The 17,026-nt window shown below is 39.0% G+C and overlaps 1 protein-coding gene across 1 annotated transcript in view; it reads right to left on the bottom strand.

Moving 5' to 3' along the window:
- Window positions 1-333: 333 nt before the first annotated feature.
- Window positions 334-17,026, bottom strand: part of LOC147999769 (uncharacterized) — a 38,847-nt gene continuing 22,154 nt past the window's right edge. The window contains exons 2-3 of the mRNA XM_087593612.1: window positions 5,621-5,791; window positions 334-2,237 (exon numbers count right to left, since the gene is read on the bottom strand). Coding sequence (XP_087449738.1) covers window positions 1,946-2,237; window positions 5,621-5,712 — 384 coding nt within the window. The 5' untranslated portion in view covers window positions 5,713-5,791 and the 3' untranslated portion in view covers window positions 334-1,945. The remainder of the gene's footprint in view (window positions 2,238-5,620; window positions 5,792-17,026) is intronic.

The raw sequence follows: 17,026 nt of genomic DNA, 5'->3' as shown, positions 1-17,026 counted from the left end.
AGATAGGTGGATTTCTGTGAGTTTGGGAACAGTCTGGTCTATACAGTGAGGTCCAGGACAGCCAGGGCTACACAAAGAAATCCTATCTTGAAAAACCAACCAAACGAAAAGAATACAAGTAGCAGTATCACAGTATCCAACTTCAAATTCAGAGATACAGTGATAAACACAGCCTAAAGTTGACATAAAAACTGACAGGTAGACCAGGAGAATAGAATAAAGGACCTGGCAATAAGCAGAAGAAACTATGGCTACCTTATTTTGACAATGTAAGCAAAACCATAAGTGGAAAATACAGCTTATTCAATAAATTATGCTGGCAAATTTCAACATCACCTGCAGAAGAATAAAATCTGATTTGTATTTTTCATCTTGCACAAAAATCAATTTAAAATATAGCCATGATATTAATTTAAATCCTCAAAATTACATTATGAAATCACAAGAAATTCCTCTCAAGATATTAGGATAGGTAAAAATTTTATGAAACAAACTTCAGTAAAACAGGTTCTAGACCCAAGTATCGGCAACATTTGTGATTACATGAACTTTAAAATGTTTTCTCTTGCAATACAGTGACTTTTTAAAAGTAAATGTTTTAAAAGTCACTTTAGCCAAGCTGAATTTACAAAGAAATTGTCGCGCGCCCAACGTCTCGCCAGCATGAACGACGCGCAGACACCAGGATCCTTCTGCAGCAAAGCGTTTATTGCATCTTGAAGAGGAGAGACCTGGGGCCCAGAAAGGCGCTTTTATAAAACCCTAGCACGGCGCATCCACGCCTGATTGGTCGCTTACCCATGATCTCACTGGCACGCCCCAGGGTGGGCAAAGACTTGGCGCAAACACACTCTTGCACATGCGCACATCTAGTTTCCTGAAAGGAAGTAGGGCTGGCGCAGCGGAAGCCAGCGCCATCTTGTGATGGCGAATGCTATTGAGGCTTTCCACATCTCCCCCTTTTTGTTTTACTAGAATGAGGCTGGTCTAGGCCTCTGCAGTTACGTCCATCTGCTGTGGCTCCTGTCTTAGGTCGTTCCTCTAACGTCACAGCCTTATCTGTCATAGGGTAACCCTATCGCCACCAGGCTCCGTGTCTTAGATTGGTCTGTGCATGAGGAAAGTTGCCCGTCTCTGGATACTGCAGTGCTGTGTGACAGTAACTGCTAAACAACCTAGGGCGAACTCTACAAAAGAGGCCAGCATGAAAATGAGTTAGTGGGGAAATCATGATCACCCTATCGCATGCAATGAGGAAACCTCAGCGATGTAGAAGGGCTGATCAAAGAATCATTGAGTCTCTCTCATCCCAGTGCAATGGATCCACAAATCCATGGGGTGTAAGAGCAGAGAACTCAGATGCTGACTAATTCCTGAGCATAGATAACCAAATTCCAGGGGAGGCCCCTTGTTCAATGGCCACAAGTGCTTGAGTGACAATGACCTTGTCACGTTTCTGTTGAGATCTGAGTTTGCAAACCAACCATAGCATGAACACTAATCCACAGCATAGGGCTGCACCAAACAGAGCCACCCCCGATAAGTAGTGGGCACCTCATCTGGTTCTCCTCAGCTGTTACCACCAAAGGCCGTAGTCAAGCCGCTCCTATAATAAAATTTAGAACTCCGAATTGTTAGCAACTACTCCAGAAAGTTCACCCACTGTGCTTGCCTAACAATAGATTGGGGGAGGGTAACTCCAGACACTGCACACACAATGGCTGCAGCAGTAATGGCTGCTACAATAGCAGCGAAAATAACAAGGTCTTTCCCAGGACAGTTCAGGATCAGTCATTCTTCTCTGGAACAACCAGCAGGCAATGGAACCATGTCTGAGATCTGCACAACCAGGGCAGAGTTCCCCAGTCCACAGCAGCTTCACGCAGATTGCATTCCTGTGAAGCTACAGACTGCAAAATGACAACACCAGTCAAGGCAGCAAGAGTCACCAGGGGAATGAGGGGGGCAGTAACGGCTGGAGTCCAGTCTTCTCTAGCAAGCAGCAGTGCACAGAGTCGGAGTGCAGGCCACAGTGGGACAGGACACACGCAGCGGTAACACTGACTGCAGCAACGCCAAAATCTGTGATGACAAAAGATGAGGGGGAATCTTCCATCTTCCTCTCAGGGCAGAGGAATGACTCCAGGGACCCAAGCCACGAGAGCTGAACCTTCATGCAACCAGGATCAGCAAGTCTCAGCAACCACCTCTGGCAGCTGGCATACTCTTGTAGCATCCTGTAGAAAAAACACAAACATTCCCTCTTCCCCATAAAAATACCTGGACAGGATCATGCCAAATGCAGAAGTATGCCTAGTTGTAAGGTGCCATAAACACTCAGAGTTCCTTGGCATCCAAATTTTAAAATTGGAAATAAAAGGAGTATTATTAAATAATTGTATAGCATACATAGCATACAGGGAAATAACTCCCCCTTTTTATTTATTAAGATATAAACTGTCTAGTATCATTGTCCTCCCTCGTTAAGGGGTCCAGGCAATCTAGTTTGAGTTCCCAAATGGCCTACAAAGGAACAGTGGTGAGTGCTCTTAACCACTAAGCCATCTCTCCAGCACCTCACAAGTTTTAAGCATTAATTAGAAATGCTGAATCCTGTAAACAAGGTCAAGATTTAGCCTTATTTAGAAATCCCTGAGTTAGCAGGGTGAAGCTGGGCATTGAAAGTAAGCAAATGGAGTCTTCCTCTTTTCGTGAGGGTGTGTTCTCAACTCCATTACCATTTTCAAAGAGCTGGGTCTATGGTTTTGTTTAGTTGTCTGAGCCAGAGCACTGAAAGGACAGTGAGTTGTCAGACATTCACACTGAAATCACTCCTTGATTTCAAGTAGAAAACCTGCCTCTAATAAAGCATTAAGCAATTGAAATCAATTATAAACCACAAGCAGCACATTGGCTATCAGTATATGAATTGAAAGCTTGATTTTTTTTTAACATTTTAAAAACAGTGGCTAAAGCACGGAATTTAATAGTCTGTGTTGAAGCAGGGGAAACTCAAGAGAATAAACAAGTGATCCAATCATACATCTAGCCTTTTCATTAGATGAACCACCTATAATACAGTAAGCGCATAGTCTATGGGTTGCATGCACAAATTTACAGTAAATACAAAAGCATGCAAAGAGTAAAATTATCAACTTTGCCTGAAATTTGTATATGTAATAGGCCAAATATCAGTATTTTGTAATAACCAATTTGATTGCTGTTTGGAATAAGGTATGTTTCACCAGGTTTCTTTTTAAAATACTTACATGACTCTAGCCTACAATTCTGTATTAACACAACTGAAGCTTTATCTCCAATGAGGATAACAAAGTTAAGTCCTCTGGTAAGGTGAGGTACTTTGGCAATTAACATATCCTTAGAAGCTTAAAATTAGTTTCAAATGTTCTTTTCTGGAGTAGTGTAACAGCTACTCCCCAAATATTAAAACTCATTTGGAGAGCAAAGTTTTGTAGTAAAAATTTCCATATACACTGAAAGATTCAAAGTTCTAACTTCTTACATTGAAGAAGCAACAAAATTACATAATATAAGGCTATTATCCATTCTTTTGTAAAAAAAATTTAATGATATCACTTCATGGGCTCTCTAAAATTATAAGCAAGCTCACAAAATGAAAACACAAAATCACTATGACGTAAACAAATTGCATAAAATCAATCCTCTAAATCTATCTTGAAACAAGCTGTAATGCTCTCACAAGTTCTAAAACCTCATCGATCCTTTGTAAATCCTGTAACAATCTCTACCTGTTTGATTTTTTTCTCAATTATAAATAAGTTTGAGTTAGTCAATGCAACACTGGCAATCCTTAATCACAATCCTTAAGTTCTCCTTGTAACACCAGAGCACAACCACAAGGTCACCTGAGTTTTGAGTAGTGACTAGGCAGCTGTTCTTGGGGCAGTGGAATTAGCATTAAAATACAGATAACTTCAGGGCAAACCACAACTTTGGAAAGCAAAACTCAACCTCCAACAAACGATCTAGTCTCCAAAATCCAGTCTCCAAAACACCGAGTCTATCCTTCATGCTACAAAGTTTGACTGCCAATTCCTACATATGAACCACGATGGTGCGGTCTCCAGTACCTCAACAAAGAGACATTGCCCTTAAAATCTTTTAGAAGTCTGGTTTCTAGGATAAGAGTTCCATAAAAATATTATCTCAATTTAGACCTGTTTCCCTAGGTTGGCTCATGCCACATGTTGTCTAGAATGACTTTATCCAAATTACCAGCTTTATGTCAACATTCTGTTACCAGTATTATACCTTTTTAACCATATCCAATAACTTATAAGCCAATAGTCCATAACCAAGGCATGTAGAGCATATTTATACATTTAAAACCAATGAGAAACAAAATTGAAGTGGCTACACATATCTTTAATATTTAGACCAAGCACCATTTTTACTTTTCTAGCTATGATTTTAAGAGAAGCACCTTGTCACCTGCTAAGTCTAATAATAAGTCAGGGATTTTTCTAAGAGAAACTGCCATCAGCTCCTGCAGACGCTCATCCCCAGGGCACCTTCTCCAGCTGACCTAGACACCTGGCTACAGGTACAGGGCTCCAAGGACTGATTGAAACTGCTTTTTATTCATTTGTTCCTTTTTTGAAACGAGTTAAAAACAAATCAAGGTGTGAATGACTGGCAGATAAAGTTTTTACCATTTTTTCTTTTGAACATGAAACATAAAACATTTAAACAACGAGAAACAAAAACCACAGACATAAACTGACATACATGGACAGCTTGGTGCACCAAGGACAGACAATAGACAAAGGGGAAAAACTAGATGGTGTCCCACCAAAGGGACCCAGATTCCAATAGGAGTCAGCAGAAAGGTAGGATTTCCCCTTTCCCACCACTTCCACGGTGACCATCCACTCGAGTGGAGTTGATATGGACGATGGATTGTCTCAATTCCTGGACTAGTCCATCAACGTGTTGAAACCAAATTCCTGTAAGATACTGAGATGTATTACGGGATATCTGAGCAGCACGACTGACATTCACAAATGGTATGGAAGTGAAACACTACAACTCTGAAGACAAAAGTTTAGAATTGAGATATCTTTTTGTTTGATTCTCCTGAATAAATTTTTTAGGCGGTCTACCTCTATCAAATCTGATCAGTATGACTCTGTGAAGTTTCCCGAGCCTAATCACACCTTTTACAAGCACAAAGACAAAATTTTTCTCCCAAAATACTGTGTTCCTTTTATCTCCTCCCTTTTTCTCTCGCAGGGCATCCTTTCCCTTATCTCTCGCTTCCTCGGATCCAAGGTCCTTAGAAGGGCCTTTTTTCTTATGTGCACCTTTTCTCTTTGAGCTCTTTAATCTTTCATTCCGCTCTGTTTCTGACATGCTGTCCTGTAACTCCCCTAGAGCTCCCTGTCCTGCTATTACTGTTGGGCGGCATTTCCCATCTTCTAGGCACGACTTCTGACTGTGCCTAGCGGCAGCCGCAACATTAAAAACCAAAAGAGAAAGAATGAGCGCTGCCAACACGATAACAAAAGCATCCGCCGCATCTTCTAAGGGAGGAGAGAGACGAGAGAGATCAAGACCAAACATGCCTCTCAGAGCTTACCTTTCGACCTGCAGTTCTGAACCCTCTCTGCGAGCGGAGGCTCTCCTTGGTGCCTGCAATGGTGAGGCGTTTGTGCCGGGTTTCGGCACCATATATCATGCGCCCAACGTCTCGCCAGCATGAACGATGCGCGGACACCAGGATCCTTCTGTAGCAAAGCGTTTATTGCATCTTGAAAAGGAGAGACCCGGGGCCCAGAAAGGTGACTTTCTGAGTAGGGCCACAGTAGTCACAGGCATTGACACCAACAATTAATGAAATTATTCTTTCTGACATCCTCTATATAAAGGCTTCTACACAGTAAAAGACACCACCTTTCAACCAAATAGGCATCCTACAGAGTGGGTGTCTTAGTCAGGGTTTCTATTCCTGCACAAAACATCATGACCAGCAGCTAGTTGGGGAGGAAAGGGTTTATTCAGCTTATACTTCCACATTGCTTTCATCACCAAAGAAAGTCAGGACCGGAACACAAACAGGTCAGGAAGCAGAAGCTGATGCAGAGGCCATGGAGTGATGTTACTGGCTTGCTCCTCCTGAGTTGCTCAGCTTGCTTTCTTATAACTCAAGACCACCAGCCCAGGGAGGCACCACCCACAATGGGCACTCTCACCCTTGATTACTAATTGAGAAAATGCCTCACAGCTGGATTTCAAGGAGACATTTTCTCACGGAAGGCTCCTTTCTCTGTGATAACTCCAGCTTGTGTCAAGTTGATACTAAAACTAGCCAGTACAGTGAGTAAAAAGAAAAATCTTTACCTCTATCTGTCAGAAGGTTAGTACCTAGTTAGTATCTAGTCTAAAGGTTAGTATACAAAGATTTAAAAGCCTAAACTTCAAGAAACCAAACAACCCAATTGAAAAATGATACCAAGAACTAGACAGAGTTCATAAAAAAAATGAAAGTCTGATGTCTGAGAAGCATTTTTTATGTTTAACATCCTTAACAATCAGAAAATGCAAATTAAACCTACTTTAAGATATCATCTACCAGTGTCAGAAGGACCAAGATAAAAAGAATGATAACAAATTCTGGCATGGATGTGGGAAGGGTTTGTTTATTAACTGCTGGTGAGAAAATAAACTGGTCTAGCCACAGTAGAAATTGGTATTAAGTTTCCTCCATAGGCTAGAAATAGATCTACCTCATAACCCAACTATCCAATTGAACATATACCCAAATGACTCTATATAATACTATAGAAATATTTGCTCATCTCTGTTCCTTAATGCTCTGTTCATGTAACAAGGAAATGGAAACAGCCAAGATAACTATCAACTTATGAATGGATCATGAAAATGTGGTACATGTATACAATGGAATGTAAGTCAACTCCTAAGAAAGATGAAATCGTGCCATTTTAGATGACTACACTAACTAAAATAGACTAACAGGTATTCTGAATGAAGTCAGAACCAGAAAGACTAATGTCCTATGTTTTCTCTCATTTATGGATGTTAGCTTTGATTCTTCAGCTATGTGTGTGTGGTTTAGAAAAACCATAGAGGTCAGAGAATTAGTAACGAAGTGTAAGGGAGTAGAGATTGGATGCAGAGGTATAAAGGAGGATAATGAAACAGAAAACATTGGGTCGGGAATGGAGGAGGACAGAGTAGAAGAGGATGGAGAGAAAGTATGACTAACATTGAAATTCTTTCGAAAAAGTCATATGGAAACCCACTACTGTAGAAGTATATAAATATATATGCACACATATATTTCAAATAGAGTTACCATTAATGAGATAACAGTGACCTTGTAGGATACCACAAGAAAACACATTCAAAGCCTAGGAATGGGTTACCTCTTTTGGAGTTGTTGGCCAGTGAGGACCTATAGATCTTCAAACATTATAGCCTATGGCCAATGCTGTCAGTTACCCTCCAGAATATGATGGTAAAATCCTGTTGCTGAAGACAGCACATATTTTGAGCTTTAGAACATGGAGAAATAAAGCTGGTTCTGACCTAGACTCTTCATCACTATGGTCAGCATCACTCATGGTACTAGAAGGTGTTATGCACATATACTGGAAGACAAATATAATCATCAGTCTTGTCTACCTGTGAACTTGTAAGCAACATCAATGACCAATGTGGCCAGATATGTCCAATGATTCAATAGTGAAATTAACATTCTGACTGGATTTAAGGTCAGCTTCACAAGATAGAATTCATACCCAGTATGGTTATCAGTCCAAGAACTTGTGGCTTGACAGGTCATAGTCTGTAGAAAAGAATATGCTACTAATATTCTGGTAAATGGCCATAGTATTAGACCAACTCTTTTTTTTTCCATTAATTTATTTATTCACTTTACATGCTGATCCTATCTCCCATTCTCCCAGTCCTTCCCTCACATGGTCCCTCCCCCATCTTCCCTTCTTTGTACCTCAGAGAAGGTAGAGGTCCCTCCCGGGGGACTAACCCACTCTGGCACCTCAAATCATTGCAGTACTAGGTATATCCTTTTCCACTGAGTCCACACAGGACAACCTAGTTAGGGAAGCGGTATCTATTTGCAGACAATAGAGTCAGAGTAAGCCCCAACTCCAGTTATTAGGTAACCCACATGAAGACTAAGATATGCATCTTGGGGCCTAGGTCCATTCTTTGTATGCTCTTTGGTTGGTAGTTCAATACCTGGGAGCCCCCAAGGGCTCAGGTTAGTAGACTCTGTTAGTCTTGTAGACTTCCTGTTTCCTCTGGATTCTTCGATCTTTCTCCAACTCTAATACAAGACTTTCCAAGCTCCCTATAATACATGACTGTGGGTCTTAGGATTTGTTTCAGTCAGAGGCTCTGGGTAGAGCCACTTAGAGGATAGTTATGTTAGGCTCTTGTCTGTGAATCAAAGCTGATAGATACAAACACAGCCTAAGGTTCCAAGGTAGTTGAAGGAGGAAGGCAGGATAGCAATGCGTCTGTACAGGTCTTCTGAGGACAGCTCAGCACATCCCCTGACCACTGCAATTGGCAGAGATTGCTGCATTCATTTATGTCCATCTCATGCAGAGCACCTGTGAATCCAGGCCAGCAGTGACAAATTTAGCTGTCAACAGTGTCTTCACATGTTGCATCATTGTGACAAGATCAACTTTTAATGACTTAACCTTCATCCCCCCAGATTAGTGCATCTCCTTATGTGGATCTCTGCAAATACCACAGCCAGGACAGTAGTGATCTATGTGAGGCAAGAAGACAGTTGAGTTCAACAAGACTTAGTAGCCAGTGTCAGTCAGACTTCAAGAGTCTGATATCAGGCAGCTTATTTTAGCTATATTTAACACAACACGAATTGGGAAAAAGTTTTCTGTGACAATTCATTTGATCCCAAATGTAAAATAAAGCTTAAGACATGATTAATGGAAACTCTTATAAAATACAAGAAACATCTTCCATTAAGATGAGTTCTATAGATTAACTGAAGATGCAGGCTCATGTGAGGCATCCCATGCAGGTATCATACAGGGAAGAAAACCACGTGAAGATGTAAGATGGAAACGATGTGCAAACTGCATCAAACTTCTGGGAGTCTAATGCCAGGAGCTTCATTGTCCAAATATTTAAAACACAGTGCAATTTTGGAAAAAGTTTCCAGGCAGCAATCAGTCCAATCAGTCCAATTCTAAGTATACAATAAAACTTGTGGTGGGACTACAGAGAAATTCTTTTACATTGTACATGTGACCATGAGGGTGGGTTCTGTAACTAAATGGCCTGGAATCTAATATTTTCTCTGACAAATAGCATAGAGGCCAGCAGAGTATAAAGTACTATCCAACCCTTAGGATGGATAGTAGTCTAGGGAAGGAAAAGTCTAGAATAAGCATTCTGGGGAACTTAGATAAGGCATGACTATATGGAAAAAAATGGATAAGGTCTCTCTCCACAGATAGCAAAAAGGTCACCAAGTTGTTAATAATCTCCATGTCAGCTTTCTGGATAGAATGCAGTGACTTGATTTGATCTCCTCCACTGAGAGACACTCCTACATGATTTACATCCCTGGTTGTCTTAGTGCTTCTCTGTGAGTACAAGAACCAGTAGGCCTCCAACGCTCATGATAAGGGTCTCCAGAAGACTAGCACTGTAGGTGGTTATGAGAGTCCTGGAAAGCCAGTGTGTACATCAGGCTATTAATCACATCCATTCGCAGCCTTCCAGGCAGAAAATGGGTTATACAGATCCCTTTGAAGAGATAACCCTGAGTATTTAACATTCCTGATTTCCCTGGTGCTTCTTTATGAGCACAAGTACCCACACATTTTCTACATCTCTGAACCCTCATCAGAGAAGTTCATTTCTACAGCAGATGGTGACTTACAGCAATCCACAACTGGCCAAGATGCACTGAATGAGAAACTAAGGAATGTTCAGCTCAAACTTGGTAATCTGCATTGTACTCATCATCCACAGGTTTAGGAATGATTGTGGAAGAGAATTCCGAAAGACTCTAAGATCCAGAGGCAGTGGATGATCACAAGAGTGTTTTCAGACATACTAGGGCAGTTGCACATTAGAACTCACAATGGTTGTGACAGTATAAGATCTGCACAAGCTCAAGCCAGACAAAATCCTAGCATAGAGAAGGAGGGTTGGGCCAAAGCCATACTCATACCTGAGGAACTATGGGTAATTGATAGCCTATGGAGAAGGAGAGCTTTCCTTAAAGATTTGTCCTCTAGTAAGTTATCTACACTCCAGTGGAAGGCCATACATCTGAGAAGATATTAGCAGCAGCAACTGCACTTGAAGAGTTTCTTTTTTAAAGTAGGCATGGATCTGGGAGTAGTTTGGGGTAAATATGGTCAAAATAAATTACATGAAATTCTCAAAGAACTAATGAGAAGGAAAGTTGTCAAATAGCTATTAAACACATTTTTTGTCTGTCTTTGCACAAGACAGGACTATTTGCAAGCTAGCATCTGACACCAAGGACAAGCTTCAGTAACTACATAAACATCATTATTTTCCATCTGACAAATTTCAGGGTGATTAAAAGCTGCAGATAACACTTTCATCATTAATAAATAAATAGAACTACTCTACAGAATCTAGGTGTGCAGAATTGTTATATGCAGACACACTGAAAGATGGAAGAAAAACTACTTGGAAAAAGTAATGTTTAATATGTTTTGTTTTGAGTAAAAAATGATAATGTCAACCTTATAAGCACACCAGGCCCTGGAGCTGACTGCCTCCACTTGGATGTGGGCTCATGCTGGCTGGCGCTTCCTAACCAAAGGCCAGACTCTGATGTCTATTCCAGTAGTCCACATGTTGAAGACATCCTATGAAATTACTGAAGTTGTTCCTGTTTTCTGTTTCCCTGAGGATTTTGCTTCTGAAAAAGCAAAATTTTTTTCTTACTCTGTATTACTGTTTTCATCATCAGCTGTCATATTATATTTGTTTCCTGATATTGTTAAATATCACCTCAGAAATCTAGCAATAGAGTTTTTGGTAGCTAACAGCAAAATACATAAGCTTTTGTTAGTTGTGTTTGTAACAGTATCGATCAGAGTATCCAAACAGGAATTTGTAGGATCAGAAACACAAGATCCTCTCTTTCTTCTCTTCTTAATGTTTACTCACACTATTTTACAGTTCCTTACTCTCTAATCCTCACCATAAACTATTAACTTCAAACAGTGATAAACTTTACCTAAGATATACAGATACATAAATACACACACACACACACACACACACACACACACCATGCTTCCACATATAATGCCATGGTTACTTTCTAAGAGTCATGTCTCTAATGAACTTCTTGATTGATGCCACTATATTTGCGGGGTAAGGTTGAGGCAGATTTTTGGAATATGGAAATCAATGCTAGTATTGAAACAAGCCCACTGAAGGACATCATTGGTACACTGGTAGCAATAAGAAGCAATTCCAAGACTGTATCCCTTGTCCCTGCCCTAACCCTCTTGTCGTCTCCCTAGTGCTTTCAATAGTCAGTCCTAAAATAAAATAATAGAGAATTTAGTTTTTGCAGAATTGCAGACCCAGTATTACCAAACAAAACACAGACATAATAATTTGGAGCCGAGAGCCAATCGCATGCCCCTTGTCCATTTGATCTCAAGGTTCAGCTCTTTGCCAGCTGCCTACAGCACAGCAGCTTCTCCAGTCTGCTGAGTGGGAGAAATCAACTTCTTTACTTCTGAAAACACACATAGACTTTTGATTATAAATGTTGAATAAGATCACCCAGGTCATCCACTAAATCTCCACTAAGAGAAACAATGACCCAAATGCCAGACATGAATAAATACCACCTTCAATATAGGAAGCATTTTAAGCAACAAAATATAAATATAAATGAGGCATAGCATCTAAGATTCAAAACAACAAAATCAAGCCAAATAAGTTATTTTTTGATATAAATGCTTTGACTTTATTCTTTATTATCGAGCTAATCCCAGTTTCTCAGTAAGTAAAGGCTGCAGAAGAACTGTATGACATATTTCCAAAGCTTTTGTTCTACCTGCCTCTTCAACAGTAATACCAGAGAGACATTGCTATTTGAAGGCTCTGTGGGAAATAACAGAGAACTACTAACTATAAATTCACAGTCAACCAGTAAACTCTGATAGTGTGGTATAAAACAAGTGATAATGCAGTGCCAAGACCATGCTAGAAGACCTGAACTTCCTGAGAAGTTGACAGTTGTCAAATGCATTGCTGCTGATCATGAGATGGGTTGATGAGGCCTACATGCACAAAAAGTCCACAAAAATTCCCCATAGAGACTCATTCAGAAATAAGAAAAGTGGGTATAAGGCAAGAACCTGTGGAAGTATTATTGAAGTTGTCAACAATGTACCATCAGATGGAGACTTGATAGACAGACATTTACAGAGGGACCTCCTAATAGAAATTCTAGAAGTGTTTACAGTGATCATTATTTACAGTCTCAAAGAAATTGAAACTATAATAGGAAGCTAACTAATTCTTTAAAAGGAATTCAATAAAGAGATTAAGTAGTTTAAAACAGTTACATAACTAATAATAAAAATAAGCCTTCAGAATTAGAGAAAGAAATGAAAGTTAAAAGTGAAATATTATGAAAACAAGTTACTCATAAACTGGATCTAACATACCTTTTGTTCATTACTTAAGCCAGAAACTAGAACAGCTAAAAAAAATAAGTTAAAAAAATAGGAGGAATAATATAAGCATGTAAAATAATACATTGGAATTCAATCCATAAAATAAATAAAAAGAAATAAGCAAATATGAGAATGTTAAGTTATACATTAAAGAAACAATATAAACAATAGGAAGAAAACAGAAATTGCTTCTAATAAGGGAATAAAATAAGTTGGTATTCTGAACCCTGTGACTGAAAGGGTGAATTTTTATAATATTAGGTGTGACTGTGATATCAGAAGAGGACAAGGGAATATGAGAACATCACCTAAATTCTACATCAATAGCTTTTAAATACTAGAAAAATGGATGAATTTCAAGTAAACCAGAAGGATCCAAAACTAGTCCCAAAAGCAGAAAAATGTGACAACAAAAAATAATGAAAATACTAAGTATTTTTTTTAATTTGCCATTTTAAAACATCTCAGAGAATTTTCGTGGGTGGGATTTGTAAATGTTCTGTTTGTTTTGTTTTGTTTTTGTCCAATTGGTTTTGGTTTTTTGTCATTTGCTTGTTTTGTCAACTAGACATAAGGTAGAGTTATCTGAGAGCAGGAAACTCCAATTCAGAAAATGATCCTAAATGTGGCCGTGTAGGCAAACCTATGGAGCATTTACCTAACTAGTGACTGAAGGGGAAAGGTCCAGATGACTGTTGGTGGTGCCACCCCTGAGCTAGTGATCCTGGCTGTTACAAAAAAAAAGCATGCTGAGCAAGTCAGGAGGAACAAGCCAGTGAGTAGCACTCTTCCACAGTTCAGTTCCTGCCTCCAGGTTCCTGACCTGTTATAGTTCCTGTCTAGACTTCCTTTCATGATGTACTGTAATCAGAAAATGTAAGCAGAAACAAACCCTTTCTTCCCCAATTTACTTTTGGTAACAGTTTTTATCAAAGCAATAGGAACTCTAACACAGTGGACATGTTGAAATAGATCATTTTAAAATATTTAAATGTTCAGTATAATAGTTTCAGATGACAGTTAAGGTTCATTTTGCTAAATTCACACACTCGATTTATGGGAGAATTCTGAGTCCAGCTTCAAAAAGATAGTTTTTTTTTATCAACAAGAGCACATGTACAAAGAAACCCCAGATATATGCACAATGTCAAGTGCATGGACATTTGTACCACATGAGCATACATATCTATACACATGTACACAGAGCCTGGGGGAGGGGCATGCCTATATTTTCACATCTTAAGTTTTTAAAATCTTTTTGTAGTTAATGACTTAAGAAAGAAATTGTTGAACGGCATGAAGAATATTACTGTCTTTAATTATTTAATTTTACCGTCTCATCTTCCCTGCCCACTGAGTCCTCCCTGGGAAGCCCAGCTGCCCTGAGCAGCCTGACTGACATCCCCACTGAACCTCCATTATCCTTCCACCTCTCTGCCCACCTTCATCAGACCTGCTGATCTGAAACCATACAGGTTAGATTCCCCCCTGCACCCTTCTTCCCTGCCCTCTGAATCCCCTGGGCCACTCCCAGCTGCTCTGAGCAGCCTGATACTCCAACTGAATCTCCATGTTCCTTCCACCCCTCTGCCAACCTTCATCAGACCTGCTGATCCAGAAAATCATACAGCCCAAGGATACCCACCAGAGACCTGCCACTCAAGGGTCATTGAGGTTAGGCCCCCCTTCCAATATGTACTACAACAGGAATATCCGGGGACTAAAGCCATCCAGATGGCTAAAGTCCCGACAAAGAATACAATTAACAAAATCCATGATGATATCACACCTTCAGAACACAGCTACCCTACTAGAGCAAGCCATGGATGTACTAACAACAATAGCACAAGAAAATTTTACTGTTTTATATAGTCTAGTAAAAGTTAAGTAAAACCTTATTTTATTTCAACAAACATATATCCTGTAACCTAATTTTATTAAATTATGTCTTTCTATCCTGTCTGTATGTATATCTTAAAAATTATCTAAAATAAGGTTTACCAATATTAACATTATTTATACCTGAGGGGACTCTGGTGTGATTTCATTTATTTTTCTTTATTGCTTGAGTATCTGATAAAGTTTATTTTTCTTCATATAGCAAAGCTCAATCACACAAATTTTAAAATATGAAGAAAAGGGAATAAACACAGTATACTCTAATAAATTTCTATTTAATGTGTTTAGTATGCCTATTGGATGAGTCACAGAAAACACTATAATGAGAATTTCACTTTGTGCCTTAACTTCATTACAGGACACACAAGCTGAGACAGCCATTTTCATCACTTATGGGCATCCTTGTCTTGCTCTTATTTAATAACACAAATTAGAGTGGGATAAGCTTTCTCTGTGTCTCAGAAAATTGTCATATGGTGAATTCTCTTGGGATCTCTTAGTTTAGAACTGAATGAATCCCCAAGTGGTATGTTTTATCTATTTCCTATTATATAAACCAGCCATTCTCTTGTATCTCAAACGTACGGGAATTTCATCCATGCATCATGGCACTCTAACAGTGTTTGTCCTGAGACCATCCAACAGGACCTAACTCACTGGATTCTGATTAAGCATGAATGGCACCGTAAACAGAACTTTGTGATTTTTATTTTTAACAAGAAGCCAATTTCTAAGAGCCACATTGTAGTACACAAATAGCTCTGCTTCACCAACTCTGAAATTCCTGTATACATACAGGAGTTTGTGAAACTGTACACAGTCATTCAAGGAAGAATGATAGGTACTAAAGGTTCAGTGGGGAATTACTAACTGTATGTACTGTATATAGAGGAAATTACTCATAATAAGATATAGAATTATGTAAACAGTGCTTTGAATTTTGGCAGATTTTATACACCTATTCAGCTACCACTAAAATCAAGGTTAAATATGGATCTGTGATCTTATAAATTCTTACATACCCTCCACAATCAACAACTAACTACTCATGCCAACTCTGCCCCAGGATTCAGTCAGTCACTGATCTTCGTACAAATACTTTTTTTCTAATTTCACATAAATTGAGAAATACATTCTGTTTTGGTTTGGTTTCTAAAAAGGAACTGAATGTCTTATACATTCTGTTCCATTGTATCGGAATGCTATTCATTTATTACTGAGCAGAATTTCATGACATGGATTTTCCATAATCTGCCAATTATTTATGGACAATGAGATCTTATTCAGAATAAAGCTGCCTTATACACTGGAGTATAAATCCTTGGGTAAAGATGTGCTCTCATTTCTATTGGGCAAATGGCTAAAGAAAAGAAAAACATCCTGTTCACAATAGTTCAAAATAAAATAAGGCACTTAGGAATAAACCTAACAGTAGAAATGAAACCTACACTGAAACATTTTAGACATTGAAAAAGATGCTTATTAGACAATGAAAAAGGCCTCTCAAGCTTCTGGATTAGCATAACTAATATTGTGAATATTGCTATATTGCTAAATTAAAATCTAGAAATTTATTTCCTATACAAATTTCAGTGAAATTCTTCAAAGAACTAAAAATAAAAGAAATCAATCCAAAGCTTTATATGGAAACCCAAAAGTCTTCAAACAGCTAAAGCAATTCTAAGCAGGAAAAAATTTTGTTGGGCAGTATCACAAAGCCCGACCTCAGATTATATTCCAGACCCATACTAACCAAAATTGCATGGTACTAGTGCAAAAACAGATACATAGATCAATGGAACAGAACAGATGACCCAGAAATAAATCCAGATAGGTGTGACAATGTAATATTTGACAAAGATTACACACACACACACACACACACACAGAGAGAGAGAGAGAGAGAGAGAGAGAGAGAGAGAGAGAGAGAGAGAGAGAATAAAAAGACAGTCCATTTAACAAATAGTACTGACAAAACTGGATTCCCAAAAATCGGTTCACAATAGATTGACTACATTAATTTAAAGCTTGAAATGCTGAAAGTGCTTTAAGAGATAAACACAAACAAGGCCTTCCTAGAAAAGACCCTGACAGTAAATAGTGCCAAGAATGGATTACGTGAAATTAAAAAGCTCTGCACAGTAAATAAAGCTCTCTACCAAGAAACTACAAAAATGGAAACAAGCCTTAGGCAACTATACTTCAAGTCATACTTTATGTCTACAATATGTAAAGGACCACAAAACGTAAATACCCCGAGGTGTTCTGAAGAGAAATTGTCCCCATAGACTCCTGTGTTTGAATGTTGAACCCATAGGGAGGGCACTATTAGGAGGTGTGGCCTTATTGGAGTAGATGTGGCCTTGCTGGAGGAA

The sequence above is a fragment of the Rattus norvegicus genome, chromosome 18 (genome assembly GCF_021556685.1).
Source record: "Rattus norvegicus strain SHRSP/BbbUtx chromosome 18, alternate assembly SHRSP_T2T, whole genome shotgun sequence".
Lineage (NCBI taxonomy): Eukaryota > Metazoa > Chordata > Mammalia > Rodentia > Muridae > Rattus > Rattus norvegicus.
This window is presented reverse-complemented; position numbering and strand designations above follow the sequence as displayed.